Source organism: Ornithorhynchus anatinus, chromosome 5 (genome assembly GCF_004115215.2).
Source record: "Ornithorhynchus anatinus isolate Pmale09 chromosome 5, mOrnAna1.pri.v4, whole genome shotgun sequence".
Taxonomy (NCBI): Eukaryota; Metazoa; Chordata; class Mammalia; order Monotremata; family Ornithorhynchidae; genus Ornithorhynchus; species Ornithorhynchus anatinus.
The window spans coordinates 102,777,114-102,803,822 of NC_041732.1; the positions used below are offsets into that span (position 1 = coordinate 102,777,114).

A 26,709-nucleotide genomic window follows, 5' to 3' on the forward strand; every position below is an offset into this window, starting at 1 on the left:
CCCCCAGGCCCCACACACACTCTACAGCCCCACCCCGGCCCCAGTTCTTCCTCCGTCCTTACTGGTGGTGGACGACACGGACTTGCCAATGTCCACTAAGGAGCGGTGGATAGGCTTCTTGGTCTGGTGGCGGTGTTTCCTCAGGAGGACGTAGCTGACCTTGTCCCTCAGGTCCGGCTTGAGGAGCCCGTCCTCGATCTGCTTCTCGATGACATCATCTGAGAAGGGGGACACGGCAGACCCCCCGCCCGACCCCGGGACCCTTCTAAGACGTGGAGCCAGCTGGGGTGGGAGCGGGTGGCCAAATCTCCACGATGCTACCCCCACCCCTTTGCTCCAGACCCCTCGGGGGGGCTGATAGGACGGTGATGCCCACCTGGAGCCCGGTTCCCCGCCCCCACGTGGACCCCTCCCCACCTCCGCCACCCAGGCGGAGGGAGAGCTGGCTGCTAGAGTCCCCCTGGGTAGTCGATTGACCCATTGACGTGACGAGCTGGGCTCAGGGCATTATCCACTCCCAGTCGGTACTGTTCTGCTGGCACAGGTCGGCATCTGTCCGCTGACTGCTTCTCACGGGGGATGGGGTGGAGAGTCTATCGGTCCATCGACGTGGTGAGCCGCGCTCAGGACATCGGTCTCCCGCAGTTGGCACTGTTAAGCTGACCCTGGCTGGCATCGTTCCACCGACTGGTTCTCACCGGGGACGAGGCGGAGAGTCAATCAGACCATCGATGTGATTAGCGGTGCTCTGGGCATCGGCATCTCCCGGTTGGCACTGTCCCGTTGGCACTGGTTGGCGGCGTTCTGCCAACCACTTCTCACTGGGGATGGGATGGAGAGTCGATCGATCCCTCGACGAGATGAGCAGTGCTCAGGGCATTGGCCTCCCCCAGTTGGCACCGTTCCGCTGGCACCGGTCGACATCATTCCGCCAACTGGTTCTTGCCGGGGATGGGGCTGGAGAGCGGACCTCTGTTGCAGGGAGGCGGCCTCTCTTATTTGCAAGTAGGCCTGAGGGCTCGCTCCAATTCTGAAGCAGAACTTGACACGCCTAAGGGGCTGGGCACCGAGACCCCGGACGGCCCGGGCACGACGGAGGCAGGGCCGACTGGCAAGAGGCGCCGGGGAGCAGAAGAGCCGATTCGTGGCGTCCCGTCGGAGGTAAAACTCATGCGGACATTGGCATCGGTCTAGGCCGGACACGGAGAGAACAAGGCCGAGGCACACCCACAGGGCCAGTGCGATGTTCGGTGGGCGCTGCCAGGAGGAGTCTTGGCCAAGATGGGTGGATGGATGGTTTCTTCCGACAGAAATGGTGGGTAAGCCCGGCCGCGGAGCCACCAGTGGCATTCCGGGCTGGCACCTCTCAAGCATCAGGGGTCTTCCCGGAACGCCTTTGGCCAAGGGAGGGGAATTTGGGAGCGTGGGGACTGTTGACATCACAGCTTTCCCTCTTCCCAGGCCGCCCAGCACCGCTGGGATAAGCTGGACCGGGGGAGCTGTCCATGTCTGGATTTCATTGCCCTCTAGTAATAATTGTGCTATTTGTTAAGTGCTTACCCTGTGCCAGGCACTGCCTTAAGCGCTGCGGTGTTTACAAGCAAATCGGGTAGGACATGGTCCCTGCCCCACATGATGCTCACAGTCTCCATTCCCGTTTGACAGATTTGAACTGAGGCCCAGAGAAGTGAAGTGACTTGCCCAAGGTCACACAGCAAACAAGTGGCAGAGCTTCCTCTAGATGGAAGCTTGTTGTGGGCGGGGAACATGTCTGCTAATTCTGTTGGGTTGTACTCTCCCGAGTGCTTAGTACAGTGCTCTGCACTTGGTAAGCGCTCAATAAGTACCAATGATTAATTGATTGACTGTGACAACATAGCCTGGTTCACCGGCTCACCGTCCCCGGGGCGGGCCCCAGGACCAGTGATGCCTCGACTTCCGTCTGGCCCTGAAACCGAGACTCAGAGAGGTTAAGTGTCTCCTCCCAGGTTATACCGTAATAGTCAATCGTATTTATTGAGCACTTACTGTGTGCAGAGCACTGTACTAAGCTCTTAGAAGAGCACAACAGAAAAATATAACAGACACAGTCCCTGCCCACAGAGCTGACAGTTTAGAGGGGGAGACAGACATTAATAGAAATAAATAAAATTACAGATATGGATTTAAGTGCCGTGGGGCTGGGGGGGGGGGGGTGCGTGTATTAAGGGAGGAAGCCAGGGGATCATGGAGGGGAGTGGGAGAAGAGGAGAGGAGGGCTTAGTCAGGGAAGGCCTCTTGGAGGAGGTGGGGCCTTTGAAGCGGGGAGAGTCTTTGTCTGTCGGATATGAAGTGGGAGGGCCTTCCAGGCCAGAGGCGGGATGTGGGCGAGAGGTTGGCGGCGAGATAGACGAGACAGAGGTCCGGTGAGGAGAATGGCATTAGAGGAGTGAAGTGTGCAGGCTAGGTTTAGTAGGAGAGCAGCTAGGTGAGGTAGGAGCAGGCAAGAGGATTAATAACAGTGGTATTTCTTAAGTACTTACACTGTGCTAAGCACTAGATTAGCACTGGGATAGATACAAGATCATCAGGTTAGAACCCAGTCTCTGCCCCCAAATGGGGCAAACAGTCCAACAGGGAAGGAGAAGAGGAATTAAATCCCCACTGAACAGATGAGGAACAGAAGCCCAGAGAAGTGAGCTGACTTGCCCACGGTAAGAGGCGTAGGTGGAATTCGAACTGGGGTCTCCGGACCCCCAGGCCCGTGATCTTTGGCCCAGGCCCTGGGGACGGCAGTAGGTCCTCTGCCTCTCAGCCTCCTCCTCTGTTCCAATTTGACTGCACGGGACCTCCCATTAGTGACCCCAGGCCAGAGAAGTGGAGGCCCAGAATAATAATAATAATAATGCTGGTATTTGTTAAGCGTTTACTATGTGCAGAGCACTGTTCTAAGCGCTGGGGTTAGATACAGGGTAATCAGGTTGTCCCACGTGAGGCTCACAGTTAATCCCCATTTTACAGATGAGGTAACCGAAGCCCAGAGAAGTTAAGTGACTTGCCCACAGTCACCCAGTTGACAAGTGGTGGAGCTGGGATTCGAACCCATGACCTCTGACTCCCAAGCCCAGGCTCTTTCCACTGAGCCATGCTGCTTCTCAACCAGGGGCTCAACCAGAACCAGGGGCTTCCATTCCCAGTGGCACAGAAGCAGCGTGGAGTAGCGGATGGAGCCCGGGCCTGGGAGTCAGAAAGTCATGGGTTCTAATCCCGGCTCCTCTACTTGTCTGAGTGACCTTGGGGAAGTCACTTCACCTCTCTGGGCCTCAGTTACCTCATCTGGAAAATGAGGATTGAGAGTGTGAGCCCCAATAGGACAGGGCCTATGTCTAACCCGATTTGCTCGCATCCACCCCAGTGCTTAATACAGTGCCTGGCACATAGTAAGCACTTAACAAATGGCATAATTATTATCCCTCCATTTTCCCCAGTGCCTGCAAATTTCTGGACCAGAAGTCCTCCCGAAGCCCCCGTGCTTGGGGGAGACAGTGAGACGATGACCCAGTCAGTTGTATTTATTGAGCATTTACTATGTATAGAGCACTGTACTGTTTGGGAGGGCCCGATAAAACAGAATTAGCAGACAGTTTCCCTGCCCACAACGAGCTCATGAGAAGCCGTGTGACCTAGCGGAAAGAGCACGGGCCTGGGAGTGAGAGGATGTGGGTTCTAATCCTGACTCTGCCACCTGTCTGTTATGTGACCTTGAGCAAGTCGCTTCACTTCTCTGGGCCTCAGTTCCCTCACCTGTAAAATGGGGATTGAGACTTTGAGCCCCATGTGGGACAGGGGCCATGTCCAACCTGACTACTTTGTATCTATCCCAATGTTGAGTGGTGCTTGGCACATAGTAAGCTCTTAAGAAATACCACAATAATAATAATTATTATTGTTAATCAATTGATTGAATTTATTGAGCTTTTACTATTCACATAGCACTATACTAAGCATCTGGGAGAGCACAGTACAACAAAATTAGCAGATGCGTTCCCTGCCCACAACAAACTTACAGTCTGGAGGGGGGGGATAGACATTAATAAGGGAGGGAAAATAAAGTCTCTACCTCTCGGGAGACTTTCCAGTTTTAGTTTCCAGGTGGGAAAGTTGGCTGAGAACGGCAAGGGAGGAACCACCCCTGTCCACCTCAGTCATATTAACTGAGCGTAGAGATGCAGCATGGCCTCATGGTTGGAGCCCAGACATGGGAGACAGAAGGACTTATTGGCTGTGTGAGCTTGAGCAAGTCACTTCACTTCTCTGGGCCTCAGTTCCTTCACCTGCAAAAGGGGGATTAAGACTGTGAGCCCCATGTGGGGCAAGGACTGTGTCCAACCTGATTAGTAATAATAATAATAATAATGTTGGTATTTGTTAAGCGCTTACTATGTGCAGAGCACTGTTCTAAGCGCTGGGGTAGACACAGGGGAGTCAGGTTGTCCCACGTGGGGCTCACAGTCTTCATCCCTATTTTACAGATGAGGTAACTGAGGCACAGGGAAGTTAAGTGACTTGCCCACAGTCACACAGCTGCCAAGTGGCAGAGCCGGGATTCGAACCCATGACCTCTAACTCCAAAGCCCGTGCTCTTTCCACTGAGCCACGCTGCTTCTCTATTAGCTTGCATCTACCCCAGTGCTTAGTACAATGCCCGGCACATAGTAAGTACTTAGTAAATACCATAAAAACCAACCCCCCCGCCCCCCCACAAAACCCAAAACAACAACAAAAAAAGGACTCAAAAAATAAACATTTGTCTTCTCCTAGTGAATCACCAACATATTCATCCCTGGTATCAATGAATTCTCTGAACCCAATGAACCTTCCAGGAAATTCTCCTCTGGTCCCAGTGACCTCTCCAGGGAATTCCCCTCTGGTCCCAGTGACCTCTTCAGGGAATTCCCCTCTGGTCCCAGTGACCTCTTCAGGGAATTCCCCTCTGGTCCCGGTGACCTCTCCACTGGTCCGGTGAACTCTCCAGGGAATTCCCCTCTGGTCCCGGTGAACTCTCCAGGGAATTCCCCTCTGGTCCCGGTGAACTCTCCAGGGAATTCCCCTCTGGTCCCGGTGAACTCTCCAGGGAATTCCCCTCTGGTCCCGGTGAATTTGGTTCTGGTTCCAGTGAACTCTCCAGGGAATTCTCATCCGGACCCGGTGAACTCTCCAGGAAATTCCCTTCTGATCCCGGTGAATTCTCCAAGAAATTCTCTTCTGATTCCAGCCTCCTCTGCTCTATTTCCAGTGAATTCTCCTCTGGGTCCAGTGAATTAATCACGAGGTGGGAGTAGGCAGAGGGGAGCGGGGGGGGGGGGGGGTGTATCCCAGGTGAAACTAGAGACCGCCGGAAGGCCGCATCTCGGAAAGACTCACGAAGGAGAAGCCCCCAGACACCGGCTAGAGTAGGGGAGAAGCTCAGAAGCCCCCCAAACCCATGAAGACCCCCTCCCGTGAGCGCCGGTGTCGGGTACCTATGATCTGAGGTAAGGAATGGCCATTGAGGTCCAGCAGCACGGTTCCCGTTTGGAGGCAGGCTCGCAGCTCAAACAGGCTGTGCAGAGACAGGCTGGATACATGGGGCTTGCTCCAACGCTCTCCTCCTTCTTCCACCTTCTCTTCGAACTTCACCCACCTGCGGTGACCAGAGATGGGTTTAATCTGGGGGGGAGGTTTTAATCTGAGGGGGAGGGCTCGGGCCCACCTACCCCCAGGTGAGCCTCATCACCTAATCAGTCAGTCAGGTGGATGGGCTGAGCGCCTGCTACGTGCCCAGCTGAACACTTGGGAAACCCGGCGTGGGCAGGGATTTTATTCCTTTTACTGAGGAATTGTACTTCCCGAGCGCTTATACAGAGATCTGCATGCGCTAAGTGCTCAAGGAATAAATAAATGAATAAGGGAGAGGACAATCACAGTCAGTCAGTCATATTTATTGAGTGCTGACTCCGCACAGCCCTAGACGAAGAGCTGGGGAGAATCAGTCAGTCGTATTTATTGAGCGCGTACTGTGGGCGGAGCACTGGACTAAAGGTTTGGGAGAGTCAATCAATCGTTTTTATTGAGCACTTACCAAGTGCAGAGCACTGACTAAGTGCTCAGAAGAGTCAGTTGGTCATATCAGGTGCTCACTGGGTGCAGAGCACCAGACTGAGCGCTCGGGAGAGTCCGTAGGTCGCATTTATTGAGGGCTTACTGTGCGCACAGCGCTGTACTAAGCTCTGGGGAGAGTTATTCAATTGTATTTATTGAGCACTCACTGTGTGCAGAGAACTAGACTATAAGCTTTCGGGGAAGCCAGTCAATTGTATTTATTGAGCACTGACCATGTGCAGAGCCCTGTACTAAGCACTCAGGAGAGTCCAGTAGAACAATATAACAGACATATTCCCTGCCCACGATGGGCTTACAGTCTAGAGGGGAAGATGGACACGAGTAAAAATAAATCATTGAGAGTTGTGGACATAAGTGGTGTGGGGCTGGGATGGGGGGATGAATAAAGGGAGCAAGACAGGGAGATGCAGAAGGGAGTGGAGAAAAGGAAAAGAGAGCTTAGTACAAGGTCCTGCCCACGAAAAGCTTACACTCTCCTTGTTTTGGGGTTCAGAGCACCCTACTTAGTGCTTGGGAGAGTCCAAATGAGTTAATAGACAGGATCCCTGCCCTTAATATTATTGTTATTATTATTGTATTTGTTAAGCGCTTACTATGTGCCAATCACAGTTCTGAGCACCCGGGTAGATACAAGATAACTAAGTTGTCCCACGAGGGGCTCACAGTCTTTATCCCCATTTTCCAGATGAGGTCACTGAGGCCCAGAGAAGCGAAGTGGCTTGCCCAAGCCCACATAGCTGATGAGTGACGGAGTTGGGATTAGAATCCACATCGTCTGACTCCCAAGCCTGGGCTCTTTCCACTAAGCCACGCTGCTGCTCAATACCATAATAACAATGATGGGTTTTGTTAAGCACTTACACTGTGCCAAGCACTGTTCTAAGTGCTGGGGTACGTAGAAGGTAATCAGATCGTCCCACGTGGGGCTCACAGTCTCAATCTCCATTTTACAGATGCTGGAACTGAGGCACAGAGTAGCTGGGTGACTTGCCCAAGGTCACACTGTAGACAAGTGGTGGAACTGGGATGAGAACCCCTGACATCTGACTCCCAAGCCCAGGCTCTTGCCACTAGGCCATGTGCTCCTGTAAGGAGGTCACAGTGTACTCTGTGCAGAGCACTGGACTGAGCACTTGGGAGAGTCCAATAGAGTTAGTAGACATCATCCCTGACCTTAAGGAGGTTACAGTCTACCATGTGCAGAACACTGGAATAAGTGCTCCAGAGCTCACCTCCTCCAAGAGGCCTTCCCAGACTGAGCTTCTCCTTTCCCTCTGCTCCCTCCACTCCCTTCCCCTTCCTCCCTTCACCTCCCCTCAACTAAGCCCCTTTTCCCTCTGCTCCTCCCCCTCTCCCTTCCCCTCCCCTCAGCACTGTGCTCATTTGGCTATATTTTTATTACCCTATTTCTTTTGTTAATGAGGTGTCCAGCCCCTTGATTCTATTTATCGTAATTACGTTGTCTTGTTTTTGTCCGTCTGTCTCCCCCGATTAGACTGTGAGCCCGTCATTGGGCAGGGATTGTCTCTATCTGTTGCCGAATTGTCCATTCCAAGTACTAAGTACAGTGCTCTGCGCATAGTAAGCGCTCAATAAATATTATTGAATGAATGAATGAATGAATTTGATACCTGCTCTCAAGGAGTTTACAGTCTACTGAGTGCAGAGCACTGAACTAAGCACTTGGAAGAGTCCAAGAGAGTTAATAGATTTGATCCCTGCCCTCGAGGAGCTGACAGCTTGTTGGGGGAGACAGAAATTAAAATAAATTACAGGTAGGGAAATGAACCGAATGTAAGGCTATGTACATTAGTGCTGTGGGGGTCCCGTCGTTGGGCAGGGATTGTCTCTATCTGTTGCCGAATTGTCCATTCCAAGCGCTTAGTACAGTGCTCTGCACATAGTAAGCGCTCAATAAATACGATTGAATGAATGGAAGATGGGGTGAGTAGCAAAGTGCGTAAGGGGTACAGACCTAAGTCCATAGGGGGTGCAGAAGGGCGGGAGAATAAGCTGGCTGGAGTCAGGGAAGGCTTCCTGGAGTCGATGTGATTTTAATCCATCATTGTATTTACTGAGTGCTAAAAGTGTGCACATCACTGTACTAAGCCCTAGGAAGAGTAGAATATAAGGAAAATAGGTTGGTAGACTCATTCCTTGCCCACAGCGAGCTTGCAGTTTAGAGGTCTTTGAGGATGGGGAGAACTGTGGTCTGTCAGATATGATAATAATAATAATAATAATAGTGGTATTTGTTAAGCCCTTACTATGTGCCAAGCTCTTTTCTAAGCACTGGGTCAGATACAAAGTAATCTCATTGGACATAGTCCCTGTCCCAAGTGGGGCTCACAGTCTAATCCCCATTTCACAGATTAGGTAACTGAGGCCCAGAGATGCATAATATCTTACCCAAGGTCCCACTGCAGACAAGTGGTAGAGTCAAGATTAGAACCCACGACCTCTGACTCCAAAGCCCGGGCTCTTGCCACTAGGCTTTGCTGCTTCCAGGTGTGACCGGAAGCTCGTTGGGGGCAGGAAACGGGGCTGTTTATTGTGCCAGTGTACTGGCTCATGCTCTTAGTACAGTGCTCAGCACACAATCAGTGCTCAATAAATACGATCGAATGAACGAATATGAAAGGGAAGGGAGGATGTGTGAGAGAGCAAGGGAGGGCAGTGAGAGACGCTAGAGCTTCCTCTTAAATCCTCAGCTTTAATTTATAAAAATACCTGTGATTCGTGGAATTGTGGGTCCTCCGGGCGAACCGCGGTCAGATGCTCCCTGAGGACCCGGCAGAAGGCGGGACAGTGCTCTGCACATAGTAGCCTGTAAGCTCCTCCAGAGCAAGGATCAGCCTGGTCTAGTGAAAAGAACCCGGGCTTGGGAGTCGGAAGGTCATGGGTTCTAATCCCACTCCTCCGCTTGTCTGCTGTGTGACCTTGGGCAAGCGGCTTAGCTTCTCTGTGCCTCAGTTACCTCATCTGGAAAATGGGGTTTGAGACTGTGAGCCCCGCGTTAGGCAGGGACTGTGTCCAACCCGATCTGCTTGGATCCACTCCAGCGCTTAGTACAGTGCCTTGCACATAGCGCTCAACGGATACCAGAATTATTATTATTATTCTTATGAGCTTGGCCTAGTGAATAGAGCCCGGGCCTGGCAGTCAGAAGGTCATGGGTTCTAATCCCGGCTCCGCAACTTGTCTACTGTGTGACGTTGGACAAATCTCTTCTCGGGGCCTCAGTTCCCTCATCTGTAAAATGGGGATTAAGACTGTGAACCCAATGTGGGATGGGGACCGTGTCCACCGTGACTTTCTTGTACCCCCTCCCCCAGCACTTAGTACGGTGCCTGGCATATTGCAAGTACTTAACAAATATCACAGTTGTTGTTATTGTTTTTGGACCCTCCCAAACATTTAGTACAGTGTTCTGCAAAGTAGATACTCGATAAATGTCACTGATGAGATTAAAAGGTCCAAAAAGGATGGACTTGATCCCTGACTCTGGGCCTGAGAGAGTTCCCAGGTTAAGATTCCTCCAACAGATTAGTGTTGGTCCTTCTGTAACTAGATTTTTTTGTTGTTTTGCAACGAGCAAAGAGAACAGGGAACCTTTTATTAGCCTTACAGCACTCAATCACCTCTCCCCCTCCTAGCTCACCTCCCTGATTTCCCCTGCCACGTGTCTGCCGGTTGACCTTGGGTAAGTCACTTAACTTCTCTGTGCCTGAGTGCCCTCATCTGTAATAATAATAATAATGATAAAGGCATTTGTTAAGCCCTTACTATGTGCCAAGCACTGTTCTAAGCTCTGGGTTGGGGGGTGGCGGATACAAGGTAATCAGGTTGTCCCACGTGGGGCTCACAGTCTTAATCCCCATTTTCCAGATGAGGTAACGGAGGCCCGGAGAAGTGAAGTGACTTGCCCAAAGTCACACAGCTGACAAGTGGCGGAGTCGGAATTAGAACCCATGACCTCTGACTCCCAAGCCCGAGAAAGGGGATTAAAGTGGGACAGGGACTGTGTCCAATTTGATCAACTTGTATCTACCCCTGTGCGTAGAACAGACCTTGGCACCTAGTAGGCGCTTAACAAGTACCATAATAATAATACTGCAACCCGGCCCGCACAGTTCACTTCTCCAATGCCAACATACTCACTTTACCTCCATCTCATCTATAATAATGTTGGTATTTGTTAAGCGCTTACTATGTACAGAGCACTGTTCTAAGCACTGGAGGAGATACAGGGTAATCAGGTTGCCCCACGTGAGGCTCACAGTCTTAATCCCCATTTTTACAGATGAGGTAAATGAGGCACAGAGAAGTTAAGTGACTTGCCCGCAGTCACACAGCTGACAAGTAGCAGGCCCCTTGCCCACATCCTGCCTCTGACAGATAACGACTCTCCCTCTTCAGAGCCTTATTGAAGGCCCATCTCCTCCAAGAGGCCTTCCCCGATTAGGCCCTCATTTCCTCTTCTCCCGCTCCTTTCTGTGTACCCTTGTTTCCCCTCCCTAATCCCCACAACACTTATGTCCGTATCCAGAATGTATTTATTTATGTTAATATCTGTCTCCCCCTCTACACTGGAAACTCACTGTGGGCAGGGAATGTGTCTCTTTATTGCTATATCGTACTCTCCCAAAAGCTTAGTACAGTACTCTGCACACAGTAAGCTCTCAATAAATATATTGATTAATGTAAGCTCACTGTGGGCAGGGAATGTGCCTCTTTATTGCTATATCGTACTCTCCCAAAAGCTTAGTACAGTGCTCTGCACACAGTAAGCTCTCAATAAAAATGATTGATTAATGTAAGCTCACTGTGGGCAGGGAATGTGCTCTTAATTGCTATATCGTACTCTAGGACAGTGTCAGCGGAGCCAAGGTGGGATAAGGTTTCCAGGAGAAAGGAGTAGTCAGCAGCGTTGCAGGCAGCCGAGAGGTCGAGGAGGATTAACATGGAGTAGAGGCCGTGGGATTTGGCAAGAAGGGGATCACCGGTGACCTTTGAGGGGGCCGTTTCTGTGGACTGAAAGGGCCGGAAGCTAGATCGGAGGGGATCAAGGAGAGAATTGGAGGAGAGGAATTTGAGACAGCGGCGTAGATGAGTCGCTGAAGGAGTTTGGAGAGGAAGGGTAGGAGGGAGACGGGGTGAAAACTGGAGGGAGCCGTGGGGTCGGGGGAGGATTTTTTTAGGATGGGGGAGACGCGGGCACGTTTGAAAATGGTGGGGAAGAAACCATTGGAGAGCAAATAGTTGAAGGGGGTGGTCAGGGAGGGAAGAAGGGAGGGGGCAAGTGCTTTGATAAGGTGTGAAGGGTTAGGGTTGGATGTGTAGTTGGAGGGGGTGGATTTTGAGAGAAGGCAGGAGATCTCAAATACTTTCGAATCTCCTCTTGAGATCTTGCTGGGAAAGATGGGAGAGTTGAAGAAAAGGCAAGAGGAGGGAGGGACTGGAGAGGGGCAGGGGAGATTACAGGGAGATCACGCCTGACAGTTTCAATTTTCTCTATAAAATAGGTGGCCAAGTTATTAGAGGCAAAAATGAGGGAGGCGGGGGCCCGGGGGGGTTGAAGAGCAAGTTAGACATCTGGAACAACTGGAGAGGGTAGTGGGCATGGGTGGCAATAAGGATGAAGAAATTATTTGCCAAGCAGAGGAGAGGGCAGACTTAAAGCAGCCAAGGATTAATTTAAAGCATGGCTCAGTGGAAACAGCCCGGGCTTGGGACTCAGAGGATGACGGTTCTAATCCCGGCTCTGCCACTTGTCCGCTGTGTGACTTTGGTAAGGCTGCTTAACTTCTCAGGGCCGCAGTGACCTCATCTGTAAAATTCATTCATTCATTCAGTAGTATTTATTGAGTGCTTACTATGTGCAGAGTACTGTACTAAGCGCTTGGAATGTACAATTTGGCAACAGATAAAGACAATCCCTGCCCAATGACAGGCTCACAGTCTGAATGGGGGAGACAGACGGCAAAGCAAAACAGAACAAAACAAAATAACATACAAAACAAAACAAGACAACATGGGGATTAAGAGTGGGAGTCCCATGTGGGTCAGAGACTGTGTATAACCCGATTTGTTTGTATCCACCCCAGCGCATAGAACAGTGTCTGGCATATAGTAAGCACTTAAAAATATCATCATTATTATTATTAGTGGGTAGAGCCCGGGCCTGAGAGTCAGAAGGTCATGGGCTCTAATCCTGGCTCCGCCACTTGTCCACTGTGTTGACCTTGGCCAAGGCACTTAGCTCATCATTACAGAAGCAGCAGGGTATAGTGGAAAGAGCACAGGCTTGGGAGTCAGAGGACATGGGTTCTAATCCTGGCTCTGCCACTTGTCTGCTGTGTGACCTTGGACGAGTCACTTAACTTCTCTGTGCCTCAGTCCCTTCATCTGTAAAATGGGGAGTAAGAGTATCGTGAACCTCACGTCCGACAACCTGATTACCTTGTATCTACCTTAGTGCTTAGAACAGTGCTTGGCACATAGTAAGCGCTTAACAAACACCATCATTATTATCATTTACTCCACTATCTGTTACACCTACTACATCACCTTCTCCCCCATCTACTCCATTCATTGTCACATTTATTGAGTGCTTACTCTGTGCAGAGCACTGTACTAAGCACTCTATTACACCTTCTACATAATCTATGCATCATAATGGGAAGCAGTCTGGCGTAGTGTCCCGGGAGTCAGAAGGTCATGGGTTCTATAATCCTGGCTCCACTACTTGTCTGCTGTGTGACTTTGGGCAAGTCACTTCACTTCTCTGGGCTTCAGTTCCCTCACCTGGAAAATGGGGATGGAGACTGGAAGCCCCATGTGGGACAGGGCTTGGGACTAACCCCATCTTGTATCCCCTCCAGTGCTTAGGACAGTGCCTGGCACATAGTTAAGCGCTTAACAAATACCATAATTATTAGTATTATTATCATTTACTAAACCATCTACCACATCTATTAAACCTATCACATTATTTAATCTTCCATCTCCTCCATCTATTACACCTTCCACATCATCTTAACAAATACCATAATAATTATTATTATCTCCTTAGGCCATCTCTTACATCTATTACATCTACTTCATCCATTACACCTCGTCTTATGCCTTCGAGCCATTACCCCCACGGATGCACCTCTCCCAGAAGGCCCGGCTTTCCACCTGTAATCGTTCCGGTAACGGATCCAGAGAGTTTTCTTGGGAAAAATCCAGAAGCGGTTGACCGTCGCAGCCTTCCGCGTAGAAACCCTGAGTCTGGGCCCTCGACTCTCTCCCGTGCTGCCACTGCCCCGCACGGGGGAGTTCTGACTTGCATCAGACGGCCTGCCGCTCGCTAGCCTCTGGCCGAGCTAGGAATGGAATGGACAGACCTCTGCTTGACTCTCCCTCCTGGTAGAGGACTGGAAACTCTCCAAGTGCGACCCTGAGAGGGGTCTATTATACCTACTACATTATTTACTCCATCTATTACTTCTGTTACATGTACTGCATCGTCTCCTGCACCGTTTACTATCAATCACTCAGTCAATCAGTGGGATTTATCGAGCGCTTACTGTGGGCAGAACACTGAACTAAGCACTTGGGAAGAGTACAATGCAACAGAATTGATAGACAAGTTCTCTGCCCACCAGGGGCTTACGGTCGGGACGGGGGAACAGACATTAATAACGAGAAATAGATCGCAGATATGTGCGTAAGTGCTGTGGGGCTGAGGGAGGGCGAAGAAAGGGTGCAAATCAAGTGCGAAGGCTACACAGAGGGAGTGGGGGAAGAGGGAATGAGGGTTAAATCAGGGAAGGCCTCTTGGAGGAGGTGGCTTTGAATAAGGTCTGAAAGAGGGGGAGAGTGATCATCTTGTTGGTTGTGAAGAGGGAAAGTGTTCCAGGCCAGAGGCAGGATGTGGGCGAGCGGTTGGCTGAGAGATAGACGAGATCGAGGTACAGTGAGAAGGTTGGCATTAGGGTGAAAATGGGCCGGCAGGGTTGTGGTAGGAGAGCAGTGAGGTGAGGTAGGAGGAGACAAGGGGATTGAGGGCTTTAAAGCTGCTGGTGAGGAATTTCTGTTTGACGTGGAGGTGGACGGGCAACCACCGGAGGTTCTTGAGGAGTGAGGAAACGTGGACTGAATGGTTCTGCAGAAAAACGATCTGGGCAGCAGAGTGAAGTATGGCCTGGAGCAGAGAGAGGCAGGCGGCAAGGAGGTCAGCCAGGAAGCTGATGCATTAATCAAGGCGGGATAGGATAAGCGCTCGGATCAGCGAGCGCTTAGTACGGTGCTCAATAAATACGGTTGAATGAATGAATCAGCATGGTTAGCAGTTCACATGGAGAGGAAAGGGTGAATTTTAGCAATGTTGAGAAGGTTGGACTGACAGGATTTGGTGACAGATTGAATATGTGGGTTGAATGAGAGAGATGAGCTGAGGGTAATACCCAGGTTATGGGCTTTGAGACAGGGAGGATGGTGGTGCATCTACAAAGATGGCAAAGTGACGGGGAAGACAAGGAATTCTGTGTACAAATCGAAGTTCAAGGGGGACGCAGAAGGGAGAGAGACTAGGAGAGATGAAGGCTTAGCCAGGGTAGGTCTCTTGGAGGAGGTATGAATTTTAGAAGTGTTTTGAAGGTGAGGAGGGTGATTGTCAGATATGAAGAGGAAGGGAGTTCCATGCCAGAGGGAGAATGTGCGTTGGGGGGTGAGTGGTGAGATAGGCAAGATTTAGGTACAGCGGGTAGACTGGCTCTAGAGGAGCAACGTGGGTGGGTTGGGGAACCGAAAGGATTTGGAGGCAGAGTGAATGTGTGCGTTGAATGAGAGAGATGAGTCGAGGATAACGCCCAGGCTACAGGCTTGAGAGATAGGGAAGATGATGGTGCAGTATGCTGTGATGGAAAAGTCAGGGGAGGACGGAAGATGAAGTGTTTTGGACATGTTAAGTTATTCAAACTTGGTGGGACACCCAAGTAGAGATGTCCCGAAGTCAGGAGGAAATGTGAGGCTGCATAGAAGGAGAGAAAGCTAAGGCCAGGAGATGTAGATTTGGGAATCATCCGTATAGAAGTGGTAGTTGAAGCCACGGAAGCCAAATAAGTTCTCCAAGGGAGTGGGTGTAGGTGGAGAATAGTAGGGGACCCAGAACTGAACCTTGAGGGACTCCCACATTTAGGGGGGTGGGAGGCAGAGGAGGAGTCTGCGAAAGAGACTGAAAATGAGTAGCCAGAGAGATATGAGGAGAAACAGGACAGGACGAGATCGGTGAAGCCAAGGTTGGGTAACGTTTCCAGGGGAAGGCGATGGTCCTCAGGGTTGACAGCAGCTGAGAAGTCGAGGAGGATTAGGATGGAGTAGAAGCTGTTGGATTTGGCAAGAGGAAAAACACTGGTGATTTTGGACTAGCCAGTTTCTGTGGAGTGAAGGGAATCAAGGAGAGAATTGGAGGAGGGGAAGTAGAGAGAGCGGGTGTAGACGACTCTCTCAAGGAGTTTGGAGAGGAATGGTCGGAGGAAGACGGGGTGATGATCGGAGGGAGCCGTGGGGTCAGAGGAGGGTTTTTTTGGAAAAGGGAGACCTGAGCACATTTGAAAGCACTGGGGAAAAAATAATGGAGAGCAAACAGTTGAAGGGGTGTGGTCAGGGAGGGAAGAAGGGTGGGAGCGAGTGTTTTGATAAGGTGAGAAGGGATGAGGTCAGAGGCCTAGGTGGAGGAGGTGGATTTTGAGAGAAGGCAGGAGATCTCCTCTTGAGACATTGCTGGGAAAGATGGGAGAGTTGAAGAAGGGGTAGGAGGAGGGAGGGACTGGAGAAGAGCAGGAGAGATTTTAAGGATATCACGCCTGATAGTTTCAATTTTATCATTAAAGTGAGCAGTGGGCTTGAGGAGTAATAGAAAGTGGGCAGTGGAAGGGTCCTCAAGTCACCCCCATTTAACAAATGAAGAAACTGAGGCCCAGAGAGGTTAAGCGACCTGCCCAAGGTCAACACTTGGGAAGCAGCAGGGCCTGGCGGAAAGAACCCGGGCCCAGGAGTCAGAGGACCAGGGTTCCAATCCTGCCACATACCTGCAAGCCACTTAAATTCTCTCTGCCTCATCTGTTAAATGGGTATTAAGACTGTGAGCTCCAGGTGGGCCATGGATTGGGTCCAACCCGATTATCTTGTATCTACACCAGCGCTTAGTACAGTGCCTGGTCCCTAGTCAGAATTTAAAAAATACCATTAAAAAAACACCTAAAAAACGATTGTCAGGACTGCTGTGTGACCTTGGAAAATTTTCTTGACCTTTCTGGGCCTCAGTTTCCTCCTTGGTCAAATGAAGGAGGAAAAACTTGTTCTCTTTTCTCCTTAGATTGAATCCCGTGCGGAACCGGCTCTGGTCTGATGAGACTGTGAGCCCACTGTTGGGCAGGGATTGTTTCTATCTGCCACCGAATTGTATTTTCCAAGTGCTTAGTACAGTGCTCTGCACACAGGAAGGGCTCAATAAATGCCACTGAATGATTGAATGGTATCTATCTCACTGCTTTACAAACACCATTAAAGCAACAACATAAAACCAGGTATTTTGTCCCCATTTTAGAGATGAGGAAACGGAGACAGCCCTTACCTCACCCCCACAGTATTTACGGACAGAACTTTAGAGGAGCAGCGTGGCGCAGTGGAAAGAGCACGGGCTTTGGAGTCAGGGCTCATGAGTTCAAATCCCAGCTCTGCCACTTGTCAGCTGTGTGACTCTGGGCAAGTCACTTAACTTCTCTGTGCCTCAGTTCCCTCATCTGTAAAATGGGGATTAAGACTGTGAGCCCCACGTGGGACAACCTGATTCCCCTGTGTTTACCCCAGCGCTTAGAACAGTGCTCGGCACATAGTAAGCGCTTAACAAATACCAACATTATTATTATTAACTTTATACTCTTGCTTCTGCTACCTGAAATTTATTGAAATTTATTGTCTGTTTTCCTTGGACTCTAGGACTCCTTTCCTCTTCTCCCACTCCCTTCATGTCTGCTAAGTCTATTGTATTATACTGTCCCAGGCGCTTAGTATAGTGCTCTACACACAGTAGACTGTCAGCCCCTTCAGTACAGGGATTATGCCTACCAACTCTATTGTACTTTATAGAAGAAGCATGGCCTAGTGGAAAGAGTACAATCCTGGGAGTGAGAGGACCTGGGTTCTAATCCCACCTCTGCTACTTGTGTGCTATATAACCTTAAGCGATTCACTTAACTTTTCTGTGCCTCAGTTACCTCATCTGTAAAATGTGGATTAAATCCTAATCCCTCCTTACTTAGATTTTGAGCCCCCGTAAAACAGGGATTTTGCTTGTTTTTATGGTATTTATTAAGCACTTACTTTGTGCCAGGCACTGGGGGAGATACAGGCTGTGAGCCTGTTACTGGGCAGGGATCGTCTCTGTTGCCGAATTGTACATTCCAAGCTCTTAGTACAGTGTCCTGTACATAGTAAGCGCTCAATAAATACTATCGAATGAATGAATAGGCTAATCAGGTTGGACAAAGTTCCCGTCCCACAGTCTTAACCCTCATTTTACACATGAGGTAACTGAGGCCCAGAGAACTGAAGTGGCTTGCTGAAGGTCACGCAGTTGACAGGCGACGGAGCCAGGATTAGAACCCAGGTCCTTCTGACTCCCAGGCTCAAGCTCTATCCACTAAGCCAAACTGCTTCCCTGTCCAACCTGATTAATTTGGATCTACCCTAATTAATTAATTGTGGTATTTTAGTGTTTACTATGTGCCAGGCACTGTACTAAGCCCTTGGGGTGGAGACAAGCAAATCGAGTTGGGCATAGTGCTTGGCACAAAGAAAGTGTTTTACCAGTATCTTGATTATCATTTTTATTTCCCTCTCTAGACTGTAAGCTTGCTATGGGCAGGGAATTTATCTACCACCTCTGTTACATGTTATATTGTACTCTCACAAGTGCTTAATACACTGCCCTGCACAGTAAGCGCTCAATAAATACGAGTGAATGAATGAATGAAAGATTGATTACTCTCCCAAGAGGCTGAGACAGTGCTCTGAGCAAGTGCTCAGTAAATGGCACTGATTGATTAATTGATTGGTGGAGGGGTCTCTCTCTGCTAGTTTGCCAAGTCAGCACCTGAGAGGTGAGAATCAGCTGGTAACATCTACCATTTTTATTTAATTTTTGTATGCTATGTGTTAAGCGTTTATTATGTGCCAGGCACTGTACTAAGCGCTGGTGGTGGTTAAAGGCAAATCGGGTGGAACACAGTCCCTGTCCCTCCTGGAGCTCACGGTTTTAATCCCCATTTCACCAGTGAGGGAACTGAGGCTCAGAGAAGTGAAGCGACTTGCCCAAGGTCACTCAGCAGATGAGTGGAGGAGCCAGGATTAAAACCCACAACCTTCTGACTCCCAGGCCCAGACCCTATCCACCATGCCATGCATGCTTACTATGTGTCACGCACTGTTCTAAGCACTGGGGTGGATACAAGCTAATCAAATTGGACACAGTCTCTGTCCCCTGTGGGGCCCTCACTTTTAATCCCCATTTCACCGATTAGATAACTGAGGCTCAGAGAAGTGAAGTGACTGCCCAAGGTCACAGAGCAGAAGCAGAACCATTCTGATTGGATCCCAGACCTTTGCCACTTGGGATATAAAGGCGCAGTGAAGATGGGGGCCACGGGAACAACGAGGCTCCCCGATCCCGGAGACCTTCCCCTGACCCCGACGCTAATCCCTCCTGACGACATGGGTCCGAGAAAAATTCCTCACGGATTGCCGCGTTTAATCCCATAACTCAACAAAGCCAACACCCCTTGTGGCAAATTAAATACTTTTATTAAAGTTTTTTTGTTGTTGGTGTTGGAAATCTGGGGGCTGGAAAACCACATTAACCCCTCGGCGGCTTGTCGAAAGCGGTAAGGGTGGGATGGACAGGTGATTGTGGGGAAGTGGGATGAGGGAGTGGGAGGTGGGTCGGGAGGTAGGAGGGATTGTTTCCCCTCTCAGAAATCTCCCTGATTTATTCTTTAGATGTGCCTGTTCCTTCTTTTTTTTCTTTTAATGGTACTTGTTAAGCACTTACTACGTGCCAGGCAGTGTTCTAAGCGCTGGGGTAGATTCAAGATAATCAGGTTGGACACAGTCCCCGTCCCACATGGGGCTCACAGTCTTAATCCCTATTTTACAGAGGAGGTCACTGAGGCCCAGAGAAGTGAACTGACTTGCCCAAGATCACCCTGCAGCCAAGTGGAGGAGCTGGGATCAGAACCCAGGTCCTTCTGGCTCCCAGGCCCGGGCCCTATCCACAAAGCTAACCTACTCACTGTCCCTCGATCTCATCTCTCTCGCCGCTGACTTCTCTTTCATGTCCTGCCTCTGGTCTGGAAGGCCCTCCCTCCTCATATCCACAGACTACGACTCTCCCCAGAGCCTTACCAAAGGCCAATCTTCTCCAAGAGGCCTTCCCTGACTGTGCCCTCCTTTCCTCTTCTCCCACTCCCTTCTGCGTCGCCTTGACTTGCTCCCTTTATTCATCCCCCCTCCCAGCCCCACATCGAGACTGTGAGCCCGTTGTTGGGCAGGGATTGTCTCTATCTGTTGCTGAATTGTACTCTCCAAGCGCTTAGTACAGTGCTCTGCACACAGTAAGCGCTCAATAAATACGATTGAATGAATGAATGATGTCTGCCTCCCCTTCTAGACTATAAACTCACTGTGGGCAGGGAATTGTTATGGTGTTACAGTGTCCTCTCACAAGTCCAGTGTTCTGAACCCAGTAAACATTCAATAAATACAGTTGACTGACTAAATGATTGATGGTTAGACCTCGCCGCGTCTCTGGGTGAGGCCTCCATCCAAGAACAGTGCTATATTCATTGTTTTTCAACAGCTTCAGCCCCAAGCGCTTAGCACAGTGCATTAAACGTAGTGGGACTCAATAAACGCTCTTGCTAGCACTCTCGCGACCACTAGCAGCAGCAACTGCTCTGTGCCTCAGTTTCCTCATCTGTAAACTGGGGGTGAAAACCGGGAGCCCTTTGTGGGCAGGGATTGTGTCCAATCCGATTATTCTGTATCTACCTCAAGGCTTAGTAGAGCTGCTGGCAAATAGTAAGCGCTTAACAAATACCACGATTATTATTATTCACCACAGCCGCTCTCAGACCCCGACCTCCCGGACTGAGAGGTAGGATTCCCGGCCAGACAGGTGAAAAGCACCTGTTGACTCATATCTAACCCAGCGCTCAGCCCAGCGCTTGACACATAGTAACCTACTTGTTTGGTTTTGCTGTCTGTCTCCCCCTTTTAGACCGCGAGCCCGTTGTTGGGCAGGGACTGCCTCTATCTGTTGCCGAATTGTACATTCCAAGCGCTTAGTACAGTGCTCTGCACGCAGTAAGCGCTCGATAATTACGATTGAATAAATGAACCACTGAACAAACACCGTAGTTATTATTATTGTTATTGGGAGAGCACGATCAAAGTAAAAACCTCAGTCCCTGCCCTCGAAGAGCTTACAAGCACTGGGGAGCTTTGATTCGCTCGAATCCATGCTTGTTTGTGTTCTGCTTAGATTAGCAAAGAATTCTCCTCTCATTCATTCACTCAATCAGATTTATGGAGTGCTTACCGTGCGCAGAGCACTGAACCAAGCGCTTGGGAGAGGACATTAGAACTGTAGAAGGGACACATTCCCGGCCCACAGTGAGTTTACAGTCTAGAGGTAGAGACAGACAGGAATAGAAATAAACCAGTGACTGCTGTGGACCTCGATGGTGTGGGGCTGGGAGGGGGATTAATAAAGGGAGCAAGTCAGGGCGACATAGAAGGGAGTGGGAGAAGAGGAGAGGAGGGCTTAGTCAGGGAAGGCCTCCTGGAGGAGGTGGGCCTTCAAGAAGGCTTTGGGCGGGGAAATGCGTTCAGGGCCAGGACGTGAGGAATAAATTTCCAGAACATAGAGGATCCAGGTTGTCAGAGTTGTCTGTCCTTCTGAGTTCAAAGAAGTCCCCTGTGCTCCTTGAATGGGGACAAGGGACTCTAGGCCTTTTTCTGGATTTTGGAGACCTGAATCCCAAAGAATGATGATGATGATGATGGTATTTGTTAAGCACTTACTATGTGCCGAGCACTGTTGGAAACCCTGGGGTAGATAGACACAGACAATCAGGTTGGACACAGTCCCTGTCCCACACAGGGCTCACAGTCTTCATCCCCATTTTACAGATGAGGTAACCAAGGTCCAGAGAAGTGAAGTGACCGGCCCAAGGTCACACAGCAGAGAAGTGGAGGAGCCAGGATTAGAACCCAGGTCTTTCTGACTCCCTGGCCCGGGCTCTGCCTACTAGACCACTCTGCTTCCCTGGGAATGGAGAGTGTGTGGTTGATGCGGTGGAAATGCCAGAACGCACAAGCCACGAGAGGCAGCTTTGCCTAGTGGAAAGAGCCCGGGCCTGGAAGTCAAAGGATCTGGGTGCTAATCTCAGCTTTGCCACTCGTCTGCTCTGTGACCTCAGACAAGTGACTTTGCTTCTCTGTGACTCAGTTCTCCTGTTCTCTCTCCTACTTAGACTTTGAGCCCCATGTGAGATTTGGCCTGTGGTCAACCTAATTAATTTGTCTCTACCCCAGTGCTTAGAACAGTGTTTTATGCATAGCAAGCACTCTAGAGAAGCAGCATGGCATAATGAGAAGCAGCACGGGGTAGTGGATAGAGCCCGGGCCTACGAGTCAAAAGTTCGTGGGTTCTAATCCCAGCACTGCCACTAATCTGCTTTGTGATCTTGGGCAAGTCACCTCACTTCTCTGGGCCTCAGTTCCCTCATCTTTAAAATGGAAATCGAGACTGTGAGTTCCATGTGGGACAGGGACTGTGCCCAACTTGATCTGCTTGTATCCATCCCAGTGCTTAATAGAGTACTTGGCAGAGAGTACGCACTTCACAAATATCGCAATTATTATGAAGAAATACCATTAAGAATTACTTTCGTTTTCCTGTAAGAGGATTTACTGTTTTTCCTTTTTTTTCTCTCTCCCCGCCCCTCAGGCGGGGAAAGGCTTCAGAGAGCTATCACCCAAACAACTCAGATAGAACCACCAGGTTTTCTTATACTTGGTGGGGCTGACTTCCTAGGCTGCACATCCACTTCAGTATCAGAAAGAAACTCCTCACCATCGGCTTCAAAGCCATCCATCCCCTCGTCCCCTCCTAGCTCACCTCGCTCTCTCCTACACCAACCCAGTCCCCACACTCTGCTCCTCCAGTACCAGCTTACTCACTGTGCTCTGATCTCGTCCATCTCCCAGCTGACCCCTATCCCACGTCCCCCTCCTGGCTTGGAATTCCCTCCCTCTCCATAATAAGGATAATAATAATAATTTTGGTACTCGTTAAGCACTTACTATGGGCCAAGCACCGTTCTGAGCACTGGGGTAGATTCAATTTAGTCAGGTTGAACACAGTCCCTGTCCCACGTGGGGCTCACACTCTTAATCCCCATTTTGCAGATGAGGTAACAGAGGGCCAGAGAAGTGAAGTGACTTGCCCAGGGTTACACAGCAGGCATGTGGCAGAGCCGGGATTCGAACCCACCCCTCCCCCCACCCGCAAAGCCTTAATAAGGTCACATCTCCTTCAAGAGGCCTTCCCCTATTAAGCCCGTTTTCCCCTAGCTTCCTTTCCCTTCTGCATCATCTATACACTTGGATCTAGAACTTTGGCAAATTATATTTTCCCCCTCCACCTCCGACTTGACCCCTTAAAGCTTTTATGGACATATCTATGAATTATATATGCTGATAAATTATTTATTTATATTAATGTCTGTCTCACCCTCTAGACTGTAAGCTTCTCGTGGACAGGGAACGTGCCTACCAACTCGGGTAAATTGTACTCTCCCAAGCGCTTGGTATTCAGTCGTCCGATTCTATTTATTGAGTGCTTAGTGTCATTCACTCATTCATTCAATCACATTCATTGAGCGCTTACTGTGCGCAGCAAGTGCTTGGAAAGTAGAATTCAGCAACAAATAGGGACAATCCCTGTCCTACCGGGTTCAGCACTGTACTAAGTGCTTGGGAGAGTACAATGCAGCGATAAAAAGACATTTCCTGCCCACAGTGAACTTACAGTCTGGGTGGGGGGATATTATAAGTGTTTGTTAAGTGCTTTCTTTGTTAAGTAATGGGGTGGATACAAGCAAATCAGTTTGGACACAGCCCCCATCCCTTGTGGGGCTCACAGTTTCAATCCCTATTTTACGGATGAGGTAACTGAGAAACAGAGAAGTGAAGAGACTTGCCCAGTGTCACACAGGAGACAAGCAGCAGAGCAGGGATTAGAACTCATGATCTTCTAACTCCCAAGCCAGACTCTATCCACTAGGCCAAGCTGCTTCTAGTACAGTGCTTTGCACACGGGAAGTGCTCAATAAATACCACTGAGGATTATGTTGATGATGGCACCCAATACCGTGCTCGGAACACAGTGGGTGCTCAGTACAGTGTCCTGTCAGGGTCATTCATTCATTCATTCATTCAATAGTATTTATTGAGCGCTTACTATGTGCAGAGCACTGGACTAAGCACTTGGAATGTACAAGTCAGCAACAGATAGAGACAGTCCCTGCCCTTTGATGGGCTTGCGGTCTAATCCGGGGAGACATGCAGACGAGAACAATGGCGATAAACAGAGTCAAGGGGAAGAACATCTCATAAAAACAATGGCAACTAAATAAAATCAGGGTGATGTACATCTCATTAAACAAAATAAACAAAATAAATAGTGTGATGAAGATATATACAGTTGAGCGGACGAGTACAGTGCCGAGGGGGTGGGAGGGGAGAGGGGGACGAGGAGGGGGAAAGGGGAGAGAAGAGGGTTTAGCTGCGGAGAGGTGAAGGGGGAGGAGAGGGAGCAGAGGGAAAAAGGGGGGGAGCTCAGTGTGGGAAGGCCTCTTGGAGGAGGTGAGCTTTAAGTAGGGATTTGAAGAGGGGAAGAGAATTAGATTGTCGGAGGTGAGGAGGGAGGGCGTTCCGGGACCGCGGGAGGAAGTGGCCCGGGGGTCGACGGCGGGATGGGCGAGACCGAGGGGCGGTGAGGAGGTGGGCGGCGGAGGAGCGGAGCGTGCGGGGTGGGCGGGAGAAAGAGAGAAGGGAGGAGAGGTAGGAAGGGGCAAGGGGATGGACAGCCTTGAAGCCTAGAGTGAGGAGTTTTTGTGAGGAGTGAGGGTCAGCGCTCAATAAGTATTATTACCTGAATGGATGGACCCATAACTCAACGACCCAGTAAATGCTCATCCAATCTTGCCCACAATTACCACTGACACCCTTTCCTCTCCCAAACCTCAGTCGATCACTGGTATTTATTAAGCACTTAGTGTGCAGGGCACCATACTGAACACTTGGGAGAATACGACATAACAGAGTTGAGAGGCATTTCTCCTGTCCACGGTGAACTTACAATCGAGACGACGCTAACTTAAATACAGCATCCTAATGGTATGGTCACCCTCTCAGGGACACACCTGGAGACTTTCCAGTCCTCTAAAAGTCTCAGCTATGGGAAGGAGAGTGAAGCGGAGGCCTGTCCAGTCCATTCCTAGCTTGGGCAGTGGCTAGCTAGTAGCAGGCCATCGGCTACAAGCTAAAAATCCCCCGTGCTGCGCAGCAGCGGCACGGGAGAGAGTCGAGGGCAGAGACTCGAGTTGACCGCGGGAAGGGCGGCAATTGTCAACCACTTCCGGATTTTTCCCAAGAAAACTCTGTGGATCCACCACCGGAACGATGGCAGATGGAGAACGGGGCGTTCTGGGAGAGATGTGTCCCTGGTGTCGCTATGGGTCGGACACGACTGGACGGCGTAAGACAAGACAAATGGAGTGGTAATAATAATAATGTTGGTATTTGTTAAGTGCTTACTATGTGCCGAGTACTGTTCTAAGCGCTGGGGGAGATACAGGGTCATCAGGGTGACCCACGTGAGGCTTACAGTCTTCATCTCCATTTTACAGATGAGGTAAATGAGGCACCGAGAAGTGAAGTGACTTGCCCAAAATCACACAGTGACAGGTGGCAGAGCTGGGATTAGAACCCATGACCTCTGACTCCTAAGCCCGGGCTCTTTCCACTGAGCCACGCTGCTTACCTTTGGCTTCTGGGCAACATATCCAAATTGTCACACCTCAACCAATTAATAATATTTATTGAGCGCCTACGGGGACAGAGCACTGTCCTAAGCGCTTGGGTATTTAATAATTGTGGCATTTGTGAGGCGCTTTCTATGTGCCAGGTACTGTACTAGGGGCTGGGGTGGATACAAGCAAATCAGGTTGGAAACAGTCCCTGTCCTGCATGGGGCTCACAGTCTTAATCCCCATTTTACAAATGAGGTAACTGAGGCACAGAGAAGCTAAGCGACTTGCCCAAGACCACGCAGCAGACAAGTGGAGGAGCCGGGATTAGAACCCATGACCTTCTGACTCCCAGGCCTGGGCTCTAGCCACGACACCATGCTGTTTCCCCACCAAAGCGGTACAAGGTATTTGGTATTCATCCCACCCTCAGCCCCAAAGCACTTATGCCCACACCTGTAAATTATTTATAGTTAATATCTGTCTCCCCCTCTAGACTCTGAGCTCATCAATACAATACTGTTGTATTGTAATAATAATAATAATGTTGGTATTTGTTAAGCACTTACTATGTGCAGAGCACTGTTCTAAGCGCTGGGGTAGATACAGGGTCATCAGGTTGTCCCGCATGAGGCTCACAGTTAATCCCCATTTTACAGATGAGGGAACTGAGGCCCAGAGAAGTGACTTGCCCACAGTCACACAGCTGACAAGTAGCAGAGCCGGGATTCGAACCCATGACCTCTGACTCCCAAGCCCGGGCTCTTTCCACTGAGCCACGCTGCACACGGTAAGCACTCAATAAATACCACGAAAGAGATAATACGATAGAGTTGGTTGGCACGATACCTACCCTCAAGCGCTTAGTATAATCCTTCGCACACAGTAAGTGCTCAATTAATACGACTGAATGAAAGAAGGAGCTTACAGTCTAGCAGGGGAGACAGACGTTAAAATAATTCTTCACTGGGTTCAGCTGCTGTTCATTTGTGGAGAATTCCCAAATCTCCCTCTCCTGCCACTCCCTACCTCCCCCTCACTCTCCCCAGCTCTGCCCTGTCACCTTTCCTCTTGCCCCCAGGACATCCCCTCGTCGATGTCCCACAGACACCTCAAACTGCACTTCATATTCATCGTAACTGTGGTGTTTGTCAAGAGCTTACTATAGGCCAGGGACTGTACTAAGCACTGGGGTAGATGCAAGCTCATGGGGTTGGATGGACACGGTCCCTGTCCCAAATGGGACTCACGGTCTTCATCCCCATTGAACCAGCGTGGCTCAGTGGAAAGAACACGGGCTTGGGGGTCAGAGGTCATGGGTTCCGATCCCGGCTCCGCCACTTATCAGCTGTGTGACTTGGGGCAAGTCACTTCACTTCTCTGTGCCTGTTACCTCATCTGTAAAATGGGGATGAAGACTGTG

The 26,709-nt window shown here is 50.0% G+C and overlaps 1 protein-coding gene across 1 annotated transcript in view; it reads right to left on the bottom strand.

Annotated features, from left to right (window-relative positions):
• Positions 1-26,709, bottom strand: part of SLC4A5 (solute carrier family 4 member 5) — an 81,059-nt gene that overhangs the window by 46,053 nt on the left and 8,297 nt on the right. The window contains exons 4-5 of the mRNA XM_039912224.1: positions 5,502-5,662; positions 63-218 (exon numbers count right to left, since the gene is read on the bottom strand). Of these exons, the coding sequence (XP_039768158.1) occupies positions 63-218; positions 5,502-5,662 (317 nt within the window). The remainder of the gene's footprint in view (positions 1-62; positions 219-5,501; positions 5,663-26,709) is intronic.